Raw genomic sequence first — 17,961 nt, forward strand, 5'->3', positions numbered from 1 at the left:
AGTGGAGTGATGGATACACGCGTGGGTCACCGGGAGGGATTTTTCTCCTACTCTTATGATTTCTCCTTGCTCTCACCCTAGAATCAGTGCCCACTGATTGCTGTGTGTCATAGCTGTTGGTGTGTTGGTGGTTTGAATTATTATTCTAGACTTATCAGTGCACACAATGTTTCCAACTAGAATGCTATAAAAATGTAAGGTTGACATAATATAGACATGAGACATTTTGTTTAAATTACATTATTTATTTTTAGATTATCCCTCTTAGTCCTGCATGCATTGTTAGCACAAGAAGTTGAACGCGATCACACCTCCTTTGCAGAGAGAGTAGGTATACAATCACCTTCTTCACAGGCGGCCCGAGAATTCCAGGCCTTAGTAACACTGTCAGTAACCTACGCAATGCTCGATAGAAAAATTTACCAAATATCCTTTGTTTAATATAAACAAGGCAGGAGGCAAAACAGAGCATTATGGTAACACTATTTTACAGGGCCCAGAAATATGATTATCGATCGTGTGTCACATCAAGTGTCACAATGACATGCATATTTTGATTCGTAGTATAACCCAAAATGTAATTACCATACAATTTGTGGTTTTCACACTTCACTGTAACTTCTATGAAACTTCATAATTAAATGGCAATTATCTATTAATGCAATAATTTATGGAAATGTGTTACCATGAATTATGAAGTAATTTCATAATTTGTGCCCTGTAAAATTAAGTGTAACAATCTTTACACTAGCAACGGTGTAAGCAAGCTAAGGATTTTGGTCCTTATGTATATACATTTATATACACATGTACACCACAATAATATACAATTAAACCAAAAGCTATGAATCCACTCATAGCTCTCATATTGCACACAGATACATTATGAGAACATTACATAGTTATGAGTACTACGGTGATAAGTGGCTAAGGACAAATCTGTGTTCTAGCAAATAAGGAACGTGGCTCATTACTAAAAAAAAAGAAAAAAAAGAAAATCCAAAGACTCTACTGTCAGAGAAAATGTTTAAAAAAAAAAATGTGTATACCTACTTATATCAATATGAAGCAAGGCTAAAATCCAGTTTGGAAGTTGCTATGGCAATCAATTGTCACGGTGGTTATTTCCACCCAACACAGTGTGAATTTTAGTCACTGTTCTGCAAGTACTGAATAGTAGAAATATTCAGCTTCCAAGAGACAGTAAGAAAAAGACTTACTAGTCACATAGCACAGTGTTCCCCTCACAAATCCAACTCACTGTGGGAATTATGCTGGCTCTCGGTCTGAACTAAGTATGGGGGGAAATAAAAAAGAAACCTAGAAGATAAATTATTCCTTAAGCTTAAGCTGATTGCAAACCAAAGTCATTATAATAACTTAGGAAAACAATTGTTTTAAGAAGCAGCACACATACATATATAAGAGTTAAAGCTTTTCTGCTCTTGGTTTCATGGATTAGTTATAAGGTCCCGTTGTGGCATCAAAGATAAAACAGTATTTGGTTCAAGAGGTAACATCACTGCTATTACGCCTATTGAAACATTAAGAAATACCTAGTACCTCTTAATGCCTTTAAACAAACCTACTCACTGCATCTAACAAGCGAGAGGCTGCAGCACTCCTTGCATGAGTGGGTAACGCTTTCTCACCATTAAAGATCATTCAAGGAAAGCAATGCACAAAGTATCCCCCACATTTGTTTTTTCATTGTTTAGCTTAACACATTTCTAGAAAGAACTAATATACATTTGCATTAAATTAGAAATTTAGTCTTTTTTTGTTTAAGTGGTAAACATTCTACTGCCAAAAATATTCATAGTCTTCTGATATTTTGTTCTTAATAAATAGCAAAAACTAACTATAAAATAAACCAGAAAACTGATTCATCAAAATTAGCAGTAGGTGTAAAACAAGTGTCTATGCACACGCCACACAATGTATATATGCAGACATGCTGCACAGAACAGCTTCCCAGCAGAGCAGTGGTGTCCCTTTCAAGATGGAAAATCTGATAGTCTGCTCCCCTAAAACATCAGTAAATGGAAAAATAAAGAGAAAAGTGCTGCTGCTTAATATTTCAACTAAGAGGGAACAAAGGGGAAGGGAAGGGGAAAGAAGAAGGAACAGGGGGAGGGAGAGGGAAGAAAAGCAAAAGGTTTAAAAGCAGTATCTGAGTGATAAGCATCACTTAGGGATGAAGAGAAAGTGGATTAGCAAACACCATTTCGTAAATCAAGTCCCAGCGTGCAATGCACAGCACAGCTTCGCCAAAGGACCACATGCTCCCACACATCTACCCATTCACATACACTCAGTCTACCCCAATTCTTTACCATGTAAACAGGACAGACTGGTTAGTTTGTTTTTGAATTTCTTTAGGATCATTTAAAACAAAAGAATGAATAAAATGAAAAAAAAAAAAATGTAAACAATGAGGAGGCCACTGGCATTTTGATTGTTGCCTAAAAATCATCAGTCAATTCCCCTGCAGATACCACCATGCAGTTCACAAGGAAAATCAAATCACAAAGCAGCTTTCAGAGAGGGGGAGCAAGCCAGGCAAAAAAAGGTTTTCGAGGTTATGTTTATGTTAATTAACTTAAAAAATACTATTTTAGTAAACACTATCAATGGAAGGCCTAAATTCAATATGGTTGCAAAAATGACACAGTTTAAACTGGGACTCACACAGGAAAATCAAACACTACCATGGCTATGTGCACAAAAGAGTAAAAGGAGAATGTTTCTTTAAAAATATATATATTATATTAATCAAGAATTTTTTTATCATATTAAATTGTTATTCTTAGAAAAGCTGAAGAAAGTTAATGGTGCTCTACAGATCTTTATGTCTTATTATTAACTCATTCATTTGATGTTTCCTGAAATTTTTTTCCTCATTTAGAGTTTTTTCGTATTTTGTTTGATAAGAATTCTGACCTTAGAAAGTTATAAAATTAGTCCTTTTGTGCTACTTGTTAATCCAAAAGAATATAAGCATTTGAGTCCCAGAGAATGTCAAAATGCCTTGCTGCCTAAAAGGATATTAAAATAACAGAAATATCATCAAAGTCATGACATCAGAAATTTTGCAGCTTTTCACACAGTCATTAGAAATGCTTAGCTTCTGATTGTATCCTGGATTCAAGGACGTGAATGTTACATCTGGAACCATTGTGAGAAAGCCAATGAAAGCACTATACAGGTTTAACGAGAGTGTCACTCAGTGGGTTCTTAATGGTTCTGTCCAGTTTACAGCAACAGTTCATTTACAAATGCTTTGTATCCTCTTGGTTGGATGGAGCTGAGCTTTGTTGATGAAATGTACACGCCAGTTTCGGCCCTCAGCGTCCTGAAAGATGCTATTTATGGGGTGGAGGAAGCGTGGTATTTCACAAATGCAATTGCTGCCAGCTCCTTACAGAACTCCTCTAACACGATCACACCCTCCAGCAACGTGATGTGGTCAATACTGTGAGGGGAAAGCAGGCAATAAATCAACTCATGCCATTAGCAGCCCATCATGTTTGGGGGAAATTTTTAGATTAAAAAATATGTAAAAAACTGACTTACATGGGGCCTTCAGGCTCCAAACCAAGTAATCGCTTTCTTACTAACAGAAGCTTAGGCGTAAAGTCTTGAATGCGCTGGATTCGAACCATAAGGTCCCCAACAACCTGTATCAGAGAGACAAAAGGAACTCAGTTTCTATAATCAGCTCCACAGGGGTTTTCAGGATTAAAAAACACTCCATTTCCTATTACTAAATAAAGAGTATCTTTCATTCTAGGTTAATGGTTCATAATAGTGAACTTTTTGCTGTTCACATAACCATTTTTGATGAAGGACTCAATAACTATCCCTTAACTATAATAGCTGTATATATCACAAAATTTTTTTCTTCCATATTTTGTAATAAAATAATTACTTCCAATTATATCTAATCTCTCATTATGTGACACTATACAGTGACAATAAGACATTAACTGGACAGGTTTATCAATCCTAGAGAACAAAACAAAATTAATAACTCACCCTGACGATTACAGAGAAGAGAGATCTACAGCCCGAAGCAAGGTTCACATAAGGATCCAAAAGGTACTCGTGTATGTGTGGATGAGGGAAGAGAGAAAGTCTAGATAACACCGAGGTTACTTGTAAATTGACATCATATGGCTGTGGAGAGGTGAAAAACCAAAAGACATCTGACATCACTTAAAATACATGCACCTGAACACTTTATTGACCCTTTTAGTTCTTCCATTCCAAATCTACCATCTCACTCCACAAGCCCTTCTATAATGACACTAAACTAGCTCTCACCATCTTAGTCAAAATGCATGTATCAGGGGCCTAAAACTTAAAAACAATGCATATAAACATACATATTAAAAAAACCTCATACCATAGCCTGTTTTATGCAAGTGGTTTTATTTATTTTTTTATTTTTAAGATTTATTTATCCATACAAGAAGTGGGGTACAGGCCAGATGTGTGGAGGGTGAGAGGATTCACCAGAGACAGAGCAGGGAACAGAACAGGCAGACTGATGAAATACACTGCTGAGGGGAGCAGCGGGCGAGACAGGAGAGGTCTGCTGCGCCATGTGGGAATCTCCCCAGCCAGCAGGGAATCAAACCCGCACTGCAGAGGCTGCGGATAGCTTCATAGCGTTGAGCTCAACCCGCTGTGCCACTGGGGAGGCCCAAAGTTTTGTATTTTTGAGCAAGGGCAAATAATATCAACTTCACTTTTACAATAAGCAAATGTGACAAGTGGCTAAATAAGATGCCCAAGGTCAAATCTTTCACTGTCAGGGCCTCCCTTTTTCTTGGTGTCCTTGTGCTATAGGCCATATCATATTATTATCTTTTAAAAATCACGAGTTATAAATAACTCTGTTTGTGTTATAAGGCATTAAAAAATTAACTTTGTGACAACACAATTGCATCATAAATTATACGTGCAGATATTAGCTCCTTTATTAATTATCCACAGTAAATTTTTAATCTTAGTCTAACCACCCTGGCCCTATTATGGATATATACTAAGAAAATATAAGCAAATGCCACCCTCAGCAAAAACATTTAGAAAAGAAAGAAAATGAAACTAAATCAAGTGTGCTTAGCACACCAGGACTCATGATCATCTTTGAGATCTGATTATATAATGTTCTTACCAAAAAAGGCTCGGAAAATCAAGGATTTTCAAGACAAAAGGTTTGAGGCTGGGCTCCACAGCTCGCTAGCTGTTATGTTAACTGAGACTAAGGATTCCTCACTTATAAAATAATACTAGAAATCTGTCTCGCCTATTAATAGGTCACAGTTGTAGGGACAAAGACTGAAACACTGTATGTGAATCAGCTCCGCATTAGCAAGTGCTGCAATTGCATCTGAGGAAATGAAAGGAATTGAAGCCTTTCTGGATATTGTCTTTAGTACCTCCTTTTGTGTCGGCACTTCAGAAACTAAAGAGAAAAATGCTCAAGTATAAGGAAGATTCCAAAGGGATTTTTCCTCAATTCAGAAACTACTTTTGAAAATTTAGATTCTTTATTAGAGCTTTTGATGCAAATTTCTAGAGTATGACTTGATTTTGATATTATTACTGTATCTTGGACTTGCTTAATTAGATTCAAACTAAGTCTAGCAATGCACGAGCATGTGCATGCATGCATACACACACACACACACACACACACACACACAAATATGAATCCTGGCTACCCCAGTTCACTTCCACTGACAGTCATTGGGACAGACATAACAATGTCCCAGACATTAGTGCTTCTATACACCTTGGAGTAAGCAACCATTTTTATTTCCTCCCCGATTATGAAGAGGAGTAGCATTCATCAGTGCTTTGTCTGAAGAAGCAGGTTCATCTAATATTGCTCTGTGATTTTATGAGACCAGAGAGTTCAAGATCCAATTTGAAATGACGTTTAAGATCTTGGGAATCAAAGTTAACAAGTTTGCCTCTATCTGTATCTGCACTAACCAAAAGACTTTCCAGTTAGTCATAGAAGGAAAGCCCTCCAATTACCACCAGAAAGTGTTAAGGATATTAAGACAGTGACCTATAAGAAGAAATACAACACACAATTCCATTTTAGCCATCAGGTCAAATAAATGCTTTTAACATGATAAATGCTTGGAAACAAGTAATAAAATATGAAAAATGAATATTTTAAAACTTATTACCTGATCAAGGATTCTTCCCATTCTGTCAAATAAAACTTTCAAAAAATGGCCTTCAAAGAAAGCTGCTTCTAAATTGCATCTTTCCAAGGCCTTCGGAGACCCAGGCCACTCCCATCTCAAGCAGATAGCACAGTAGTCCCGGAACTAGGAGGGGGAAAAACAGCATTTGGACCATTAAAGAACTGACACAAAACAAATTCAGATGAAACAGAAATGATTCCCCAAACAGGCACCAAAAAATCCATTTGAATGCTGAGAGCGTCTGTAACCCGTGAGGTGTCACAGGAGAGGGGAGAAAGAGATGACTCAGGATATGGCCTAACCAGAGGCACATGGGAAGATCACAGTCACAGTAACCACCGTGTGGATGAAAAACAGGCAGGGTAACTTTACCAAAGAGCCCGTTTAACTACTGTGCTTAGCTCTTTCCTTTAGAGGAGTTTAGCCCTTTATATATTTTAATAACATATAGAGGTTATTTAAAAAGTAAGGTGAGTCTATCCTAAAATGGGGCACAGAATGGATGAGCAAAGACACGTCATCTGAGAGGCCAGTCTGACCCTCCTGTGAGGAACTACACACGGCACGCGGCTACCACAGCGTAAGCGGTGCTGCTCAAAGTGTGGTGTTCCACATACCAGTGCTGGTCCCCATGCTGACACCACTGCAGTGAGGTGAGTATAAAACTGAGAGGAGCTTTTAGAAACTCTTCCAGCAATTTGATTTAGTGAATTTTATGTCAATCGAATCTAACAAAACAACTGGAGTTTTTATTTTATGTGTTTTTCCCACTTTTCTGGTAGTTCATTTTTATTACATTTCACCAAAGTGTGGACCTGTGAAACACAGGATACAATAAGAAACTGGCTCTTCACTATACTAAGTTTATCTGTAGTTAAACAGTATCAATGTTTATCAACAAAGACTACCTCATATAATAAATTTTAAGTCTTCCATTATGTAATTTACTTGAATTTAAATAAAAGAAATTTATAGCATAGTTTTCCTCTTTCATATTCTGTTCCTCTTCAATCTCCTTATTCAATAAAGCAAAATTACTTTGATGTGAAATTAAAACACATTCTTAGTTAAAAGAAGAGCATATTTAAAACTACTAAAAATGAATTTCTTCAAAATCTTTTGAGTTTTAAACTATCAACTTTCAATAATTTTCTTTATAAAGATGTCCCAATTTTTAGTGATTCATTTTTACAATAACACTTTTGAAATTCTGACCTAAAAAGTAAGTTTCTGGTTTTGCCTATTTTCTAATGTTGCTGAAATGATCAATACTTGCATTTGTGATCAGAAAATGGAGATGAGAGAAACTACAGAAAGAAAAAAACACAGGTTTATGAAATTGCTTGGTAAGGAGATTGGTGTCACTCATACTACCTCTGCTGTTATATGAAGGTAGTAGCTGCCCCATTACTCACGTTACTCCATAATAGTGTAGAGTTGAATTTAGGTTTAAAGCATTATAAATGATAGGTATTTGCAAATTGATTATATATAAAGTATACTTCAATCCAAAGAATTTAAATGAAAAATAAATCTATATTTTTCTGATTTCAGACATTTCAAAATTTAGAATTTTATAAATGCTACACAGAAAAGTTTTTGAGAGGCATCCAATTTATTAAGAGGAGACATTCGAGAGAGCAGTTTCAGTGAGGTAGAAAGCTAGAAAGCCAGGGACGAAGGAATAAGACTGTGACAGAAGAGTCAACTCTTGTAGTTCAGGGCTTGTGTTAAGAATGGCGGGGGAAGAGGAAGGGTAATGGCCAAGAGACTGGGAGCAAGGAGGGTAGCAGGTAGGAGCAGTAAAAATCATATTTTGGATCAGCAGGGGAAAGGATTTGGGGGAGCTATAATTTCAAATACAGAAAGAAAGAATAAAAAGGGAGGGATTGTGAGAGAGATGTGTGCAGGAGCAGTGGAAAGGGAGAGGGAGAAAAGCAAGTGTAAGAAGCTTGTCAGCAAAATGCAAAGCGTAACCATTTGCAGAAAGTTAAAGTAGTGAGAGTAGAGTTCAGGTCTTGCAGAGAAAGGGAAGCCTTTGGAGAAATGCCTGGGCAACATGGCAAAGTGGGTGTGCATTCCTGTTAGATTTCCTTTGCTTCACCTACCTGCCTATGAGCATCTCGGAGGTAGGTGTCATATCCAGTGCCCTCAACATGGTAGGATGATTTTGCTTCATCAGGCACCAGACAGAGAAAACTTAAATGAAAAAAGACATAAATGTTATCACAACTCAGTATCTTTCTGTGTACTAAAAAGTCTAGCAATATCTTCAGTTTAGTCAAGTATTAGTGCAAATGGAAAAATGAAATTGAAAATAAAACTGAAAAACATAACGATATATTCTTAATATATCTTGAATCATTTCAGAGATTAAATATTTCACTGTTCTACAAAAGGTTTTATTTTTTAAAATTACTCATTCTACTTAAAGTAGAAGTAAGCCTATGACAATTCTTTTCTTTTTTACATTATAACACAATGACAGATCATCATGATATTTGTTAATCTCAGGAAACTGGCTTTAAGTAACTGGACTTAGTTTTTTTATCCACCCTAATTTTGCATCATGAGTCACATCCTAAAGCCACCTGCCAGAACCAGGTATACAGGTGACAGCAGGCAGAGGAAGAAAATTGACACTTTTGATCTGAATGGGTACTTTCAAAAAAAAGTGAAAACAAAAGTAACAAGAAGGAACAGCCCTCTGCACAGAGCATACAACCACACACCTGGTAAGTGCCCTGGGCCAGCTAGAAACACAACACCGCCTGCTGGGGTTACCTGACAGTCCTTATGGAAACAAAACAGCAGGGAACATTGAAGGTCCATTTAAACACTGTTACCTGTTTTTATTTCTATAACAAGTCATGTTTTCTCTTGGTATGGACTGCTGCCTCTAGGCTGGCAGGTGCTACATGTGACAGAAAGCTGACATAATCTTTAAAGGGAAAATTTAGTAATATATCTCTATAATAACCTAAGCAGAGGTATTACATGTTATAAAGACAAGTCAGAATTCTAAGTCAAATTTATAGAGCAACTCACCTATTTACAATTTTATGGACTTCAGTTTTCCCATCACTTTTGGGGTGGTCTGGAGTAGCAGGAGGTGAAGAACTAAGCCACTCTTGGTTTGACAGCATGTTATCTGGTGAAATGTCAGTAAATAATGGATCTTCTTCCAGATCTCTAAGTTTAATTTAATGATGTATAAAAAAAAGGTTTATTATATTTTCTAAATCAAAAGATTCTCACTATGTTCTTAGAAAACATTATTTAACTTTGCTAATAAAATAACTAAGGAATAATTTATATTTTAGACAAATTAACATTATACTAACAGAATGATATGTGATATGTTGGGGTTTTTTAAGGATAGTGGATAATACCATTTGTAATTTTTTATTTATTTTAATTTATTTATTTTGTAGAAGAACTGGAGTGTAGGACAGAGGTGTGGGGGGGTAGTTGGGGGCGGGTGGTAGTGAGAGGACTCACCAGAGATAGAGTGAGGCGCAGAACAGGCAGATTCACTAAAATATCTTGTTGAGGGGAGCAGCGGGCAAGATAGCAGAGGTCTGCTGTGCCATGTGGGTTAGCTCCCTGGTGGGGGATAAACTTGGGCCTTAGCAATGACAGCAATGAGATTTAATCCCTAGGCCACCATGGAGGCCCCAATTTGTAATTTAAAGGAATGGGCATCTTAGTTTTATTTTTAAAAATCTTTTAAACTCTTACAGGTTTATTTTTGTGAATAAGCAAGAGTATAAGAGGAGAGGATCACAATGCTACACGGAATGCTAAACTCACTGAGCGGGATGGAGACTTACACTGCTCCTGCAATCAGTCCATTCTCCACCACATCCTTGTCTTCTGGACACATGGGTTTATACTCAGTATAATTTCTTTCTTCAAGATTTCTTAGGACTAAGTTATAAAGAATGTGCTCATTCGGTTTTTGTAAAAGATGCTCAAACATTCTTAATGTCATTATGCTTATCTGAAACCAAAAAATGATAAAGGCTAACTGAAAAATACCTTTAAATAAATTCTTCTTGCCAGCTATAAATCACACTTTCCATTTTTAAAAACTCTTTTAAAAAAGAGACTATTCAAAACATCAGAAGCATACTAAAATCAGTATTGCAAAGACTCTGAAGTCCAAGTCTGAATCAGCACGTAGCTTACCTCATCAGATATGTGATCACAATGTTCAATTAACCGATGTCTTAATGGGTGTCTGCTAATTTCTGCCAGAGTTTCTGGTTCCCTTTGTTCCCCAAGGATAAAATACACCATTTCTTGAAGCAAAACATCAGAGGTTACTTGCCGAACAATACGATGAAGCAGAGCAGTTGACGTCAGAATACCCATCTCAGAACTGAATATAAAAAACAGGTAATTAGTTGGCAAAAATAACACAGTGTTTTGTTTTGCTTTGTTTAAAGTAAAGAAGCTACTCACGTTTGCATTAACTGAGGCTCCATAACACCAATAAAAAATCTCTCATGAACAGCTTTGGCAAGAGCAACAGCAGTGGTCTAGAATGTAGTATGGACATCATTATTTTTTTTAATGGAAGAGATTAAATTGTACTGTCAATTTTCAAATCCACTGGATTTAGATAAGACAAACTTATCTACTGACCATCTTGTTGATGGCAGGCAAATCTAGTTTAGGTGTTAGCTATTGACGGTCTTTATGATTTATCTAAATTTCCAAGAATAGTAACAGCATAAAAATAGTCCCCTACTCACCTTATGGTATTAGCATCTCCCTAGAGAGGAGATGTGCAGGGAGAGCAAGGTCACCTTGTAAAGTGTGCACTCTATCAGTTAAATAAATATAGGGACAAAACCGCAACTCTGATTTATTCCAGAGTTCTCTCTCCCTCCCTCCCTAACCCCCCCACAAACATTTTCTTGTTTATTTGGTTTTATTTTGTAATGAAGCTATGCTAAGACAATAAAATATATTTGGAGATATAAAGTAAAAATTCAAATTTTACTTAATAGACATTTACATATTTAAATTATCCATAAATATCAAAAATATTCAAACCTTTTGTGCTTCCTTTATGAGCTGATCACAATAATCAAACCAGGAAAGAAATGAAATTAAGGCTCGTTTTCCTGGAAATGCTGAAGCATCTTCTTTGTGACTATAGGAATCCAAGCTGTAGGACAGAGAAGAAATGCTATGTTCAAAGTTACCCATAAGCTTTAATCCAATTCAGTCCATATAGAAAGATGAAGGCATATAACTGAACTCACAGTGTGATTTTTTTATAGAGCAATGCTGAGTGACAATCAAAGAGAGACAGAAAGTCAAAGATAAAACTTTTCAAATGAGAGTTGTAAGTAATTTTCTCATATATAGAAAAAGAATGCAGAATAGAGGGGATGCAGGAGAAAAACCATTTAGTCAGCTATCCATAATTCCACCAAAAATCTGACCAAATAACAGAAGTGAAAATTAAGAGGTTCTCAGCTGCTGGGATGGAAGAAAAGAAAGGTAAAGGAGGATCTTCAAAAAGAAATGACCAGGAGCCTCCTGGTGGCCTAGGGGTTACTTTCAGCCCTATCATTGCAAAGGCATGAGTTTGATCCCCAGCCAGGGAGCTGACCTACATGGCACAACAGACCTCTCCTGTCTTGCGCACTACTCCCCTCAGCAGTATATTTCAGCAGATCCACCTGTTGTGCTCCCCACTCTGTCTCTGGTGAATCCTCTCACCCCCTGCACCTCTGGCCTACCCCACAGTTCTACACAAAAATAAATAAGCATTTCAAAAAAGAAAGAAAGGAATGAGCAGTCTGCTTTCTGCCTTAAAATACAATCTAGGGGAAATGCTAACAAGTGGCTCTACTGCACCCTATAGATACTGACAGAATATCAGTTTAAAAAAAAAAAAAAAAGACAGGGCCTCCCCCGTGGTGCAACGGTTGAGTGCGGGATTGCGAAGCTGCCCGCAGCCTCTGCAGCACCGGTTTGATCCCCGGCTGCTCCCCGGCCACTGGAGGAGGATCCCACATGGCGTGCAGACCTCTCCTGCCACCGGCTGCCCCCCTCAGCAGTGTACTTCAGTCTGCCTGCTCTGCTCCCTGCTCTGGCTCTGGTGAGTTCTCTCACCCTCCCGTGCTTCTGACTGTATCCAGTGCTTGTATAAATAAATAAAAATAAATCTTTAAAAAAAAAAAAAAAGACAAGTGAAAAAGAAGAGTTAAAAATACACAAAATAGGTTATTATGTCAAAATATTAGACCGCTTTTAGGTGGTATGATTATGGGTAATTTTATTTATGTTGCTTTATACTTTTTAATAATGTATAAATGTTCTTCAATAATCATGTTTTCCTATGAGAATCGAGGGGGAGCCCGAAAAGATGGGCAGAAAGGATGGAAAAGTAAGGCAGAGAGGTTCTATCCAGGCAGATCACGAAACATGAGACTGTGGCAGGGGCTGTGGGACTTGGAGAGCCCTTCTTTCAGGTTTTTTGTTTTAAATAATCATATGAAATTGTTGGTTTTCATGTAAACTCTTAAAAATCGATCAATATAATGGACAAAGGGAAAACAGCTTAACTATGTAATAACTGGATTGTTCCCATGCAAATTTATTCCCACCTATTGATTAAAAGACCAAAAATAAGTCTCAAGAAATAATCCCATTTAATGATCACCAATAATATTACATTTTTCTAAACAAAAGATTCTTTCATTACAAAGCAGGATTTAGAAGTGTAGGTGTGAGAATTCACCTCTACGAGAAAACACCGATAATGGTTCTTACCCCCAGTTGATTGCTTCCACCGTTTCAATGTCCAAGGGATCCACTGACTGAGGTAGCGCCTTGTACAGGGAGGCGAGTCTGTCCGTCAGCAGCTCGCACAGGCAGGTGCTCTGTGAGAGGCACTTGGCGGCCGCTGGCTCTGGCAGACTCACCAGCAACATCAAGCCCTCGCAGGCTTTCACAGCTATCCGGCCGTCCTAGGGGAAAGCCACAGTCCTCAGCGTGTGAATTAGGCACACACCAAGGTGTCTGGGAAAGTTCAACTTAAAAAGATGTTTTCTGCTAAAATAAGAATAGCTTTCTTTTTCTATTTTAAATACATCTAACTTTGATTATGGGGCGGGGGAGAGTGGGGAGTAAAGGGCACTCACCGGACTTCTGGTGAGATTTAACAAAGAATTCACTAAATTGTAATCCTGGTTCGGACGAACAACTGCAGCCTCTGGCAGTGAAACCACATTGAGATTATCCAGGCTTGAGGATAGGTCGTCCACCTGCTGAGGAGGCTCGTCCTCTGACTCTGCCTGCTCGGGCCCTGCGGCACCAGGGAGCTCCCCTGGCAGGCAGGACTGTCCTGTGTCTGCCGACAAGGAATCTTGACCTTTTCCTGTGTCTTCTGAAATTACATTCGGTGCTACTCTGGGAGCGAATGATTTCAATTTATTCTGAAATGAAATACATGTGTTTTAAGATTCACATCAAGAGCCTTATAAAACAGCAATCATATTTTCTAACAGACTTTTCTCTAACATTCCAATGTCTAGCCAATGTAGTGATGGGCAAAAATATGACAAATGGAAACACTGAGACTTTAACAAATTATGTTTCAAAGACTCTAAAGTTCCACAGACACTTAGGGCACTCTTCACACTGACTATACACTGTTTTACACTGACCATAAAGAGTGAATTATACTGCATGTAACTTACACCTCGATCTTTTTAAAAAGAAAGTCAAAATGATTTTTTTAAAAACCAAAAAAAAAAAAAACACCAAAGTTCTTTTTTCCTAGTGTATTCCTAAATGACCTCACTGCTGAAAAAAAGAAGTGACTGGGTGCAGGAAGTACACAGCAATTATTTTCTAATTTAAACTGAAAGTGAAATCTAAAGTATCAATTGGTTTAGATAAACTGATGTGGTAACTTTAGCTACGAAAAGAGAGTACAAACCAGCAGAGCAAACTCAACTGTTGCACCACACTGGAGAGGTGACCTGTGATTGTTGGCATCTTGTCCAAATCTGCACAGAACACCCCACCCGGGGCCACACAGAATTAAATTCTCTTAATAATTTTAGTATAATTTTAGTATTAGCATACACAGAGGGCTGACAGAAGTACCATACCTCTAGGAAAAAATTAACCAGGTAGGGGTCTTGTTTCAGCTTTGCACAAACAATACAAAGAAACTGAATTTCTTCATTTTCGGTTGGGGTTGCAAGGACTTCACCACAGAGTCTAATTAATTTCTGTCAAAAAAAAAATACACATTTTAAAACTGGGTCTTCTCGGTGGCGCAGCGGGTTGAGCGCTGTGCTAGGAAGCTGTCTGCAGCCTTTGCAGTGCAGGTTTGATTCTCGGCTGGCCAGGGAGGGACCCACATGGCGTTGCAGACCTCTCCTGCCTCGCCTACTGCTCCCCTCCGCAGTATCTTAGATCCGTCTGCCCGTTCTGCTCCCCGGTCTGTCTCTGGTGAATTCTCTCACCCTCCCGTGCCTCTGGCCTGTACCCCAGTTCTTGTATAAATAAATCTTTTAAAAAAAAATTTTAAAACTTAGGTCACTTTTTACAGATACAGAAACAGTCTTCCATTTATTAAGGGTATCTAAATTTTTCAAATAATACAAATATTTTGCATTATTTAGATAGAACACTATTTACAATCTTATACATCAAAATAAATGTACTAATAAAAAGTCTTTCAAAATAAATTTACTAGTAGTAAGTTTTTCAAATATGTTACCCTAAAAAAATCAATGAAGTATATAATAAACTCCCCCTGAGATGTCATGGTGAGAAGTTAGAGAAAAAATTAATAAAGATGTGAACATTTAATACAATAGCATGCCTAAAAGAAGCTTAAGTATTTGCTATTTGCATGCCATTTTTAGAGTAATTTCCTGTATTTATTTTTTACTCTTAGGAAAAACATATAAAATTATTTCTGTACTAAAACAAATCAAACAATTTTACTCGAGAACTAGATACCTGCACTGGCCTGTGCACATTAATGTGTGGAAGCAGTGGCTGCCGGATCCTCCCCAGAAGTTTCGTATAGAACACCAAGACCTGCTGTTTCATTCCAGGAGGACACTGGAGACAGGTAAAAAGGAAAGCAAACAAGAAAAGAAAGGACAACGCAAACACATTTACTCAGAAGCTTAAAAAAGGGGAGAGGCAATGTATTTAAATGTGTTCTATCCCAAACAAGTCAATGCAACTAGCCAATTAATGACTTTGTCAGACTAAAAGTCCTAATCAAGTATTAAGAATTAATATTAATGGCTGATATTATAGAAATAAAATTACATCTGGGATTATAACAGGGTATGGAACCACAGACAGACATAATTACAAACAGTGTGGTGATAATACGCTACTGCGATTAGAGTTTGCTTCAGGTAACATCAACCTGCTTATATTCCAAATGTGAGGATAACATGAAACTAAGAGAGTTAACTCCCTGGTCAAAGCAAAGGCAGGATCTTGTTACTTACACTAATGACACATGTAATCAATAACATCCTATCACACATACAGAGATACACCAAGGAGTAAACAAAGCCTTCTAGATACATATATATGCAAATAAAAGGAATCCTATAGTAAAAACAGTTGTGATTTATTCCAACAATGCTGCTTTAAATTAGTTGCAAAATTATTTACATTGTGATTATTATATTTATTTAATATTTAATAAGGAAGTATTTTTAAGATGCCAGTTTTAAATATTTACTGAAAAGTGATAAACTTGATTACTCACACTGTAGATTAAGAGAACATGAATTAACAAGGCTATACTTTCCATAATTAACCTGCTTATATTGCTTCACATTGAAGAGTCATAAAATGAGTATTTCCAAAGCATCATCATAGACATGCTGTCTGGCAATAGTATAAACTATAATCTTAAGCACAGTAATGATTTTTAAGATACCAAATACCTTGCATTGTTCAGATAAAACATGAAAATTTACAATCACCCATTATCAAAATAAATTCACCAGTACAATTACTAACATCTGCTCAAAAATCAATATTATGCAACTAGTGTTGTACAATCTTTCTAAGGGAGAAAGAATGGAGGAGAAAAATGAACTGCAAGGTATTAAGGAGCAAATGTGTTACCTAGAAAATATAAATGAAATAAATTTAACTTAAAAATGAATTGGAGGGCCTCCCTGATGGTACAAGGGGTTAAGACGCAACCTATGAAGCTATCCGCAGCCACTGAGTTCGATCCTCGGCCAGCCAGGGAGCTACCCACATGGCGCAGCAGACCTCTCCTGATTCGCCCACTGCTCCCCTCAGCAGTGTACTTCAGTCAATCTGTCTGTTCTGTTCTCCACTTTGTCTCTGGTGGGTCCTCTCACTCCCCCCACCTCTTGTATGCATTAATAAATCTTTAAAAAAAAATTGGAAAAATATGAACTGGAGAAAAATGAATTGGATTATTATATATTTAAGAGGAGATAGTCTTTATTATTATTCATAACTCTATTGATGTTTAAATGTATCTATTAGCTTGGGTGTTGTTTTTTTAATTTGGGTCTCACATGTATTACGGAAATTCACAGAACGGAACCACTGATATTTTAGAGTTGGAGGAGACTCCCATGGCACATACCTCCTTGTTTTTAAAGTGTAGGTAAATTAACCTTGCTGAAGGTCATAGTGTATCAGTGAGGAAGCAAGACTGTCTAACCCAAACCCAAAGTTCTCCTTCCCCTGCCCTATCACGAGGTTTGAAACTTATCTTCATAAGTGAAGTTTTGTGATACGGAATATTATCTATATGTTAGCTTTATAAAGATTCCTCAAGATTCCTTAAAAACTTGAATAGTCTCCATTCATCAGTATAATTATTTTCAAAATAATCAATGACATTTTCTTTCAGGACTGAAAAATAATTGCTCTTTTTGTAACCCAGTTTTCACTGGATTCCTTCTCATCTTCTTGGCTTCTGAGCACAACAAGTAGTACTTATTTTCATGAATGTTTACATTGTACTTTTAAGTAGCCTAGGTACCAGGTGTTACTTAGAGCATCTGGGAGCTTGGCCATCTCTATCTAAAGTCACATTCGTACAGGCAGCACAATTTTCTTTTCCCCACACTACTGACTTGACTCCTGCCATCCTTAGTACTTACCTCTCTAGTTAAGCTTGTCTTTATCTCTAAGACATTAAGGCATTACATGCCCAAGAACGAGATATGGACTAGGAACTTACATCAGCTTTCCCCAAGGTATATAATGTTTCCAAGATCTTGTGATGGAGCAAATATTCCATGCATGGCCCTGTCTCTCCAGATTCCCGTTCATTTTCTTCTTGTACCAATATATCTAACATCTGTTCCAGATGAGATGGAATATTTGTATCTGTCACTGGGGCTTTATCATCTAAACAATAGAAAACAATTATCAAACATTTAAACTGCCTATTTGCAACTAAAATACTCTTTATTTCCCCATTCTTATTCAAACTGAGAAAAATCTGAAGTATAAAAATATTCAACCAGTATTCTGAAACATATTCTATAAGCTAACATCCATGTATAATTTGAAAACAAGATCATGTTCATGGGAACATGATCAGGAGAAATACATGTAACATAAGAATTTTGTGTGAATTAGATTTTTTTTTTTTTTCAATGAGCCAGTTCAGAAGACCTGAATTTTAAATCTGTTTCTACAGAAACAGGTTGGTCTGGAACAA

The 17,961-nt window shown here is 37.1% G+C and overlaps 1 protein-coding gene across 2 annotated transcripts in view; it reads right to left on the reverse strand.

Moving 5' to 3' along the window:
* Positions 1 to 220: 220 nt before the first annotated feature.
* FHIP2A (FHF complex subunit HOOK interacting protein 2A) overlaps positions 221 to 17,961 on the reverse strand; it is a 28,737-nt gene continuing 10,996 nt past the window's right edge. The window contains exons 3-17 of one of the 2 annotated variants that reach the window (XM_037495844.2): positions 17,476 to 17,645; positions 15,234 to 15,338; positions 14,372 to 14,494; positions 13,397 to 13,690; positions 13,026 to 13,222; positions 11,295 to 11,409; positions 10,698 to 10,774; positions 10,422 to 10,614; positions 10,064 to 10,233; positions 9,279 to 9,422; positions 8,339 to 8,429; positions 6,210 to 6,353; positions 4,039 to 4,179; positions 3,577 to 3,680; positions 221 to 3,475 (exon numbers count right to left, since the gene is read on the reverse strand). In XM_037495844.2, coding sequence (XP_037351741.1) covers positions 3,370 to 3,475; positions 3,577 to 3,680; positions 4,039 to 4,179; positions 6,210 to 6,353; positions 8,339 to 8,429; positions 9,279 to 9,422; positions 10,064 to 10,233; positions 10,422 to 10,614; positions 10,698 to 10,774; positions 11,295 to 11,409; positions 13,026 to 13,222; positions 13,397 to 13,690; positions 14,372 to 14,494; positions 15,234 to 15,338; positions 17,476 to 17,645 — 2,174 coding nt within the window. In that variant the 3' untranslated portion in view covers positions 221 to 3,369. Of the gene's footprint in view, positions 3,476 to 3,572; positions 3,681 to 4,038; positions 4,180 to 6,209; positions 6,354 to 8,338; positions 8,430 to 9,278; positions 9,423 to 10,063; positions 10,234 to 10,421; positions 10,615 to 10,697; positions 10,775 to 11,294; positions 11,410 to 13,025; positions 13,223 to 13,396; positions 13,691 to 14,371; positions 14,495 to 15,233; positions 15,339 to 17,475; positions 17,646 to 17,961 lie in introns of those variants that run through there. The other variant, XM_054690059.1, reaches the window with a different exon arrangement.

This window comes from Talpa occidentalis, unplaced genomic scaffold, assembly GCF_014898055.3.
Source record: "Talpa occidentalis isolate TD23 unplaced genomic scaffold, MPIMG_talOcc4v2.1 talOcc4.8, whole genome shotgun sequence".
Classification (NCBI taxonomy): domain Eukaryota; kingdom Metazoa; phylum Chordata; class Mammalia; order Eulipotyphla; family Talpidae; genus Talpa; species Talpa occidentalis.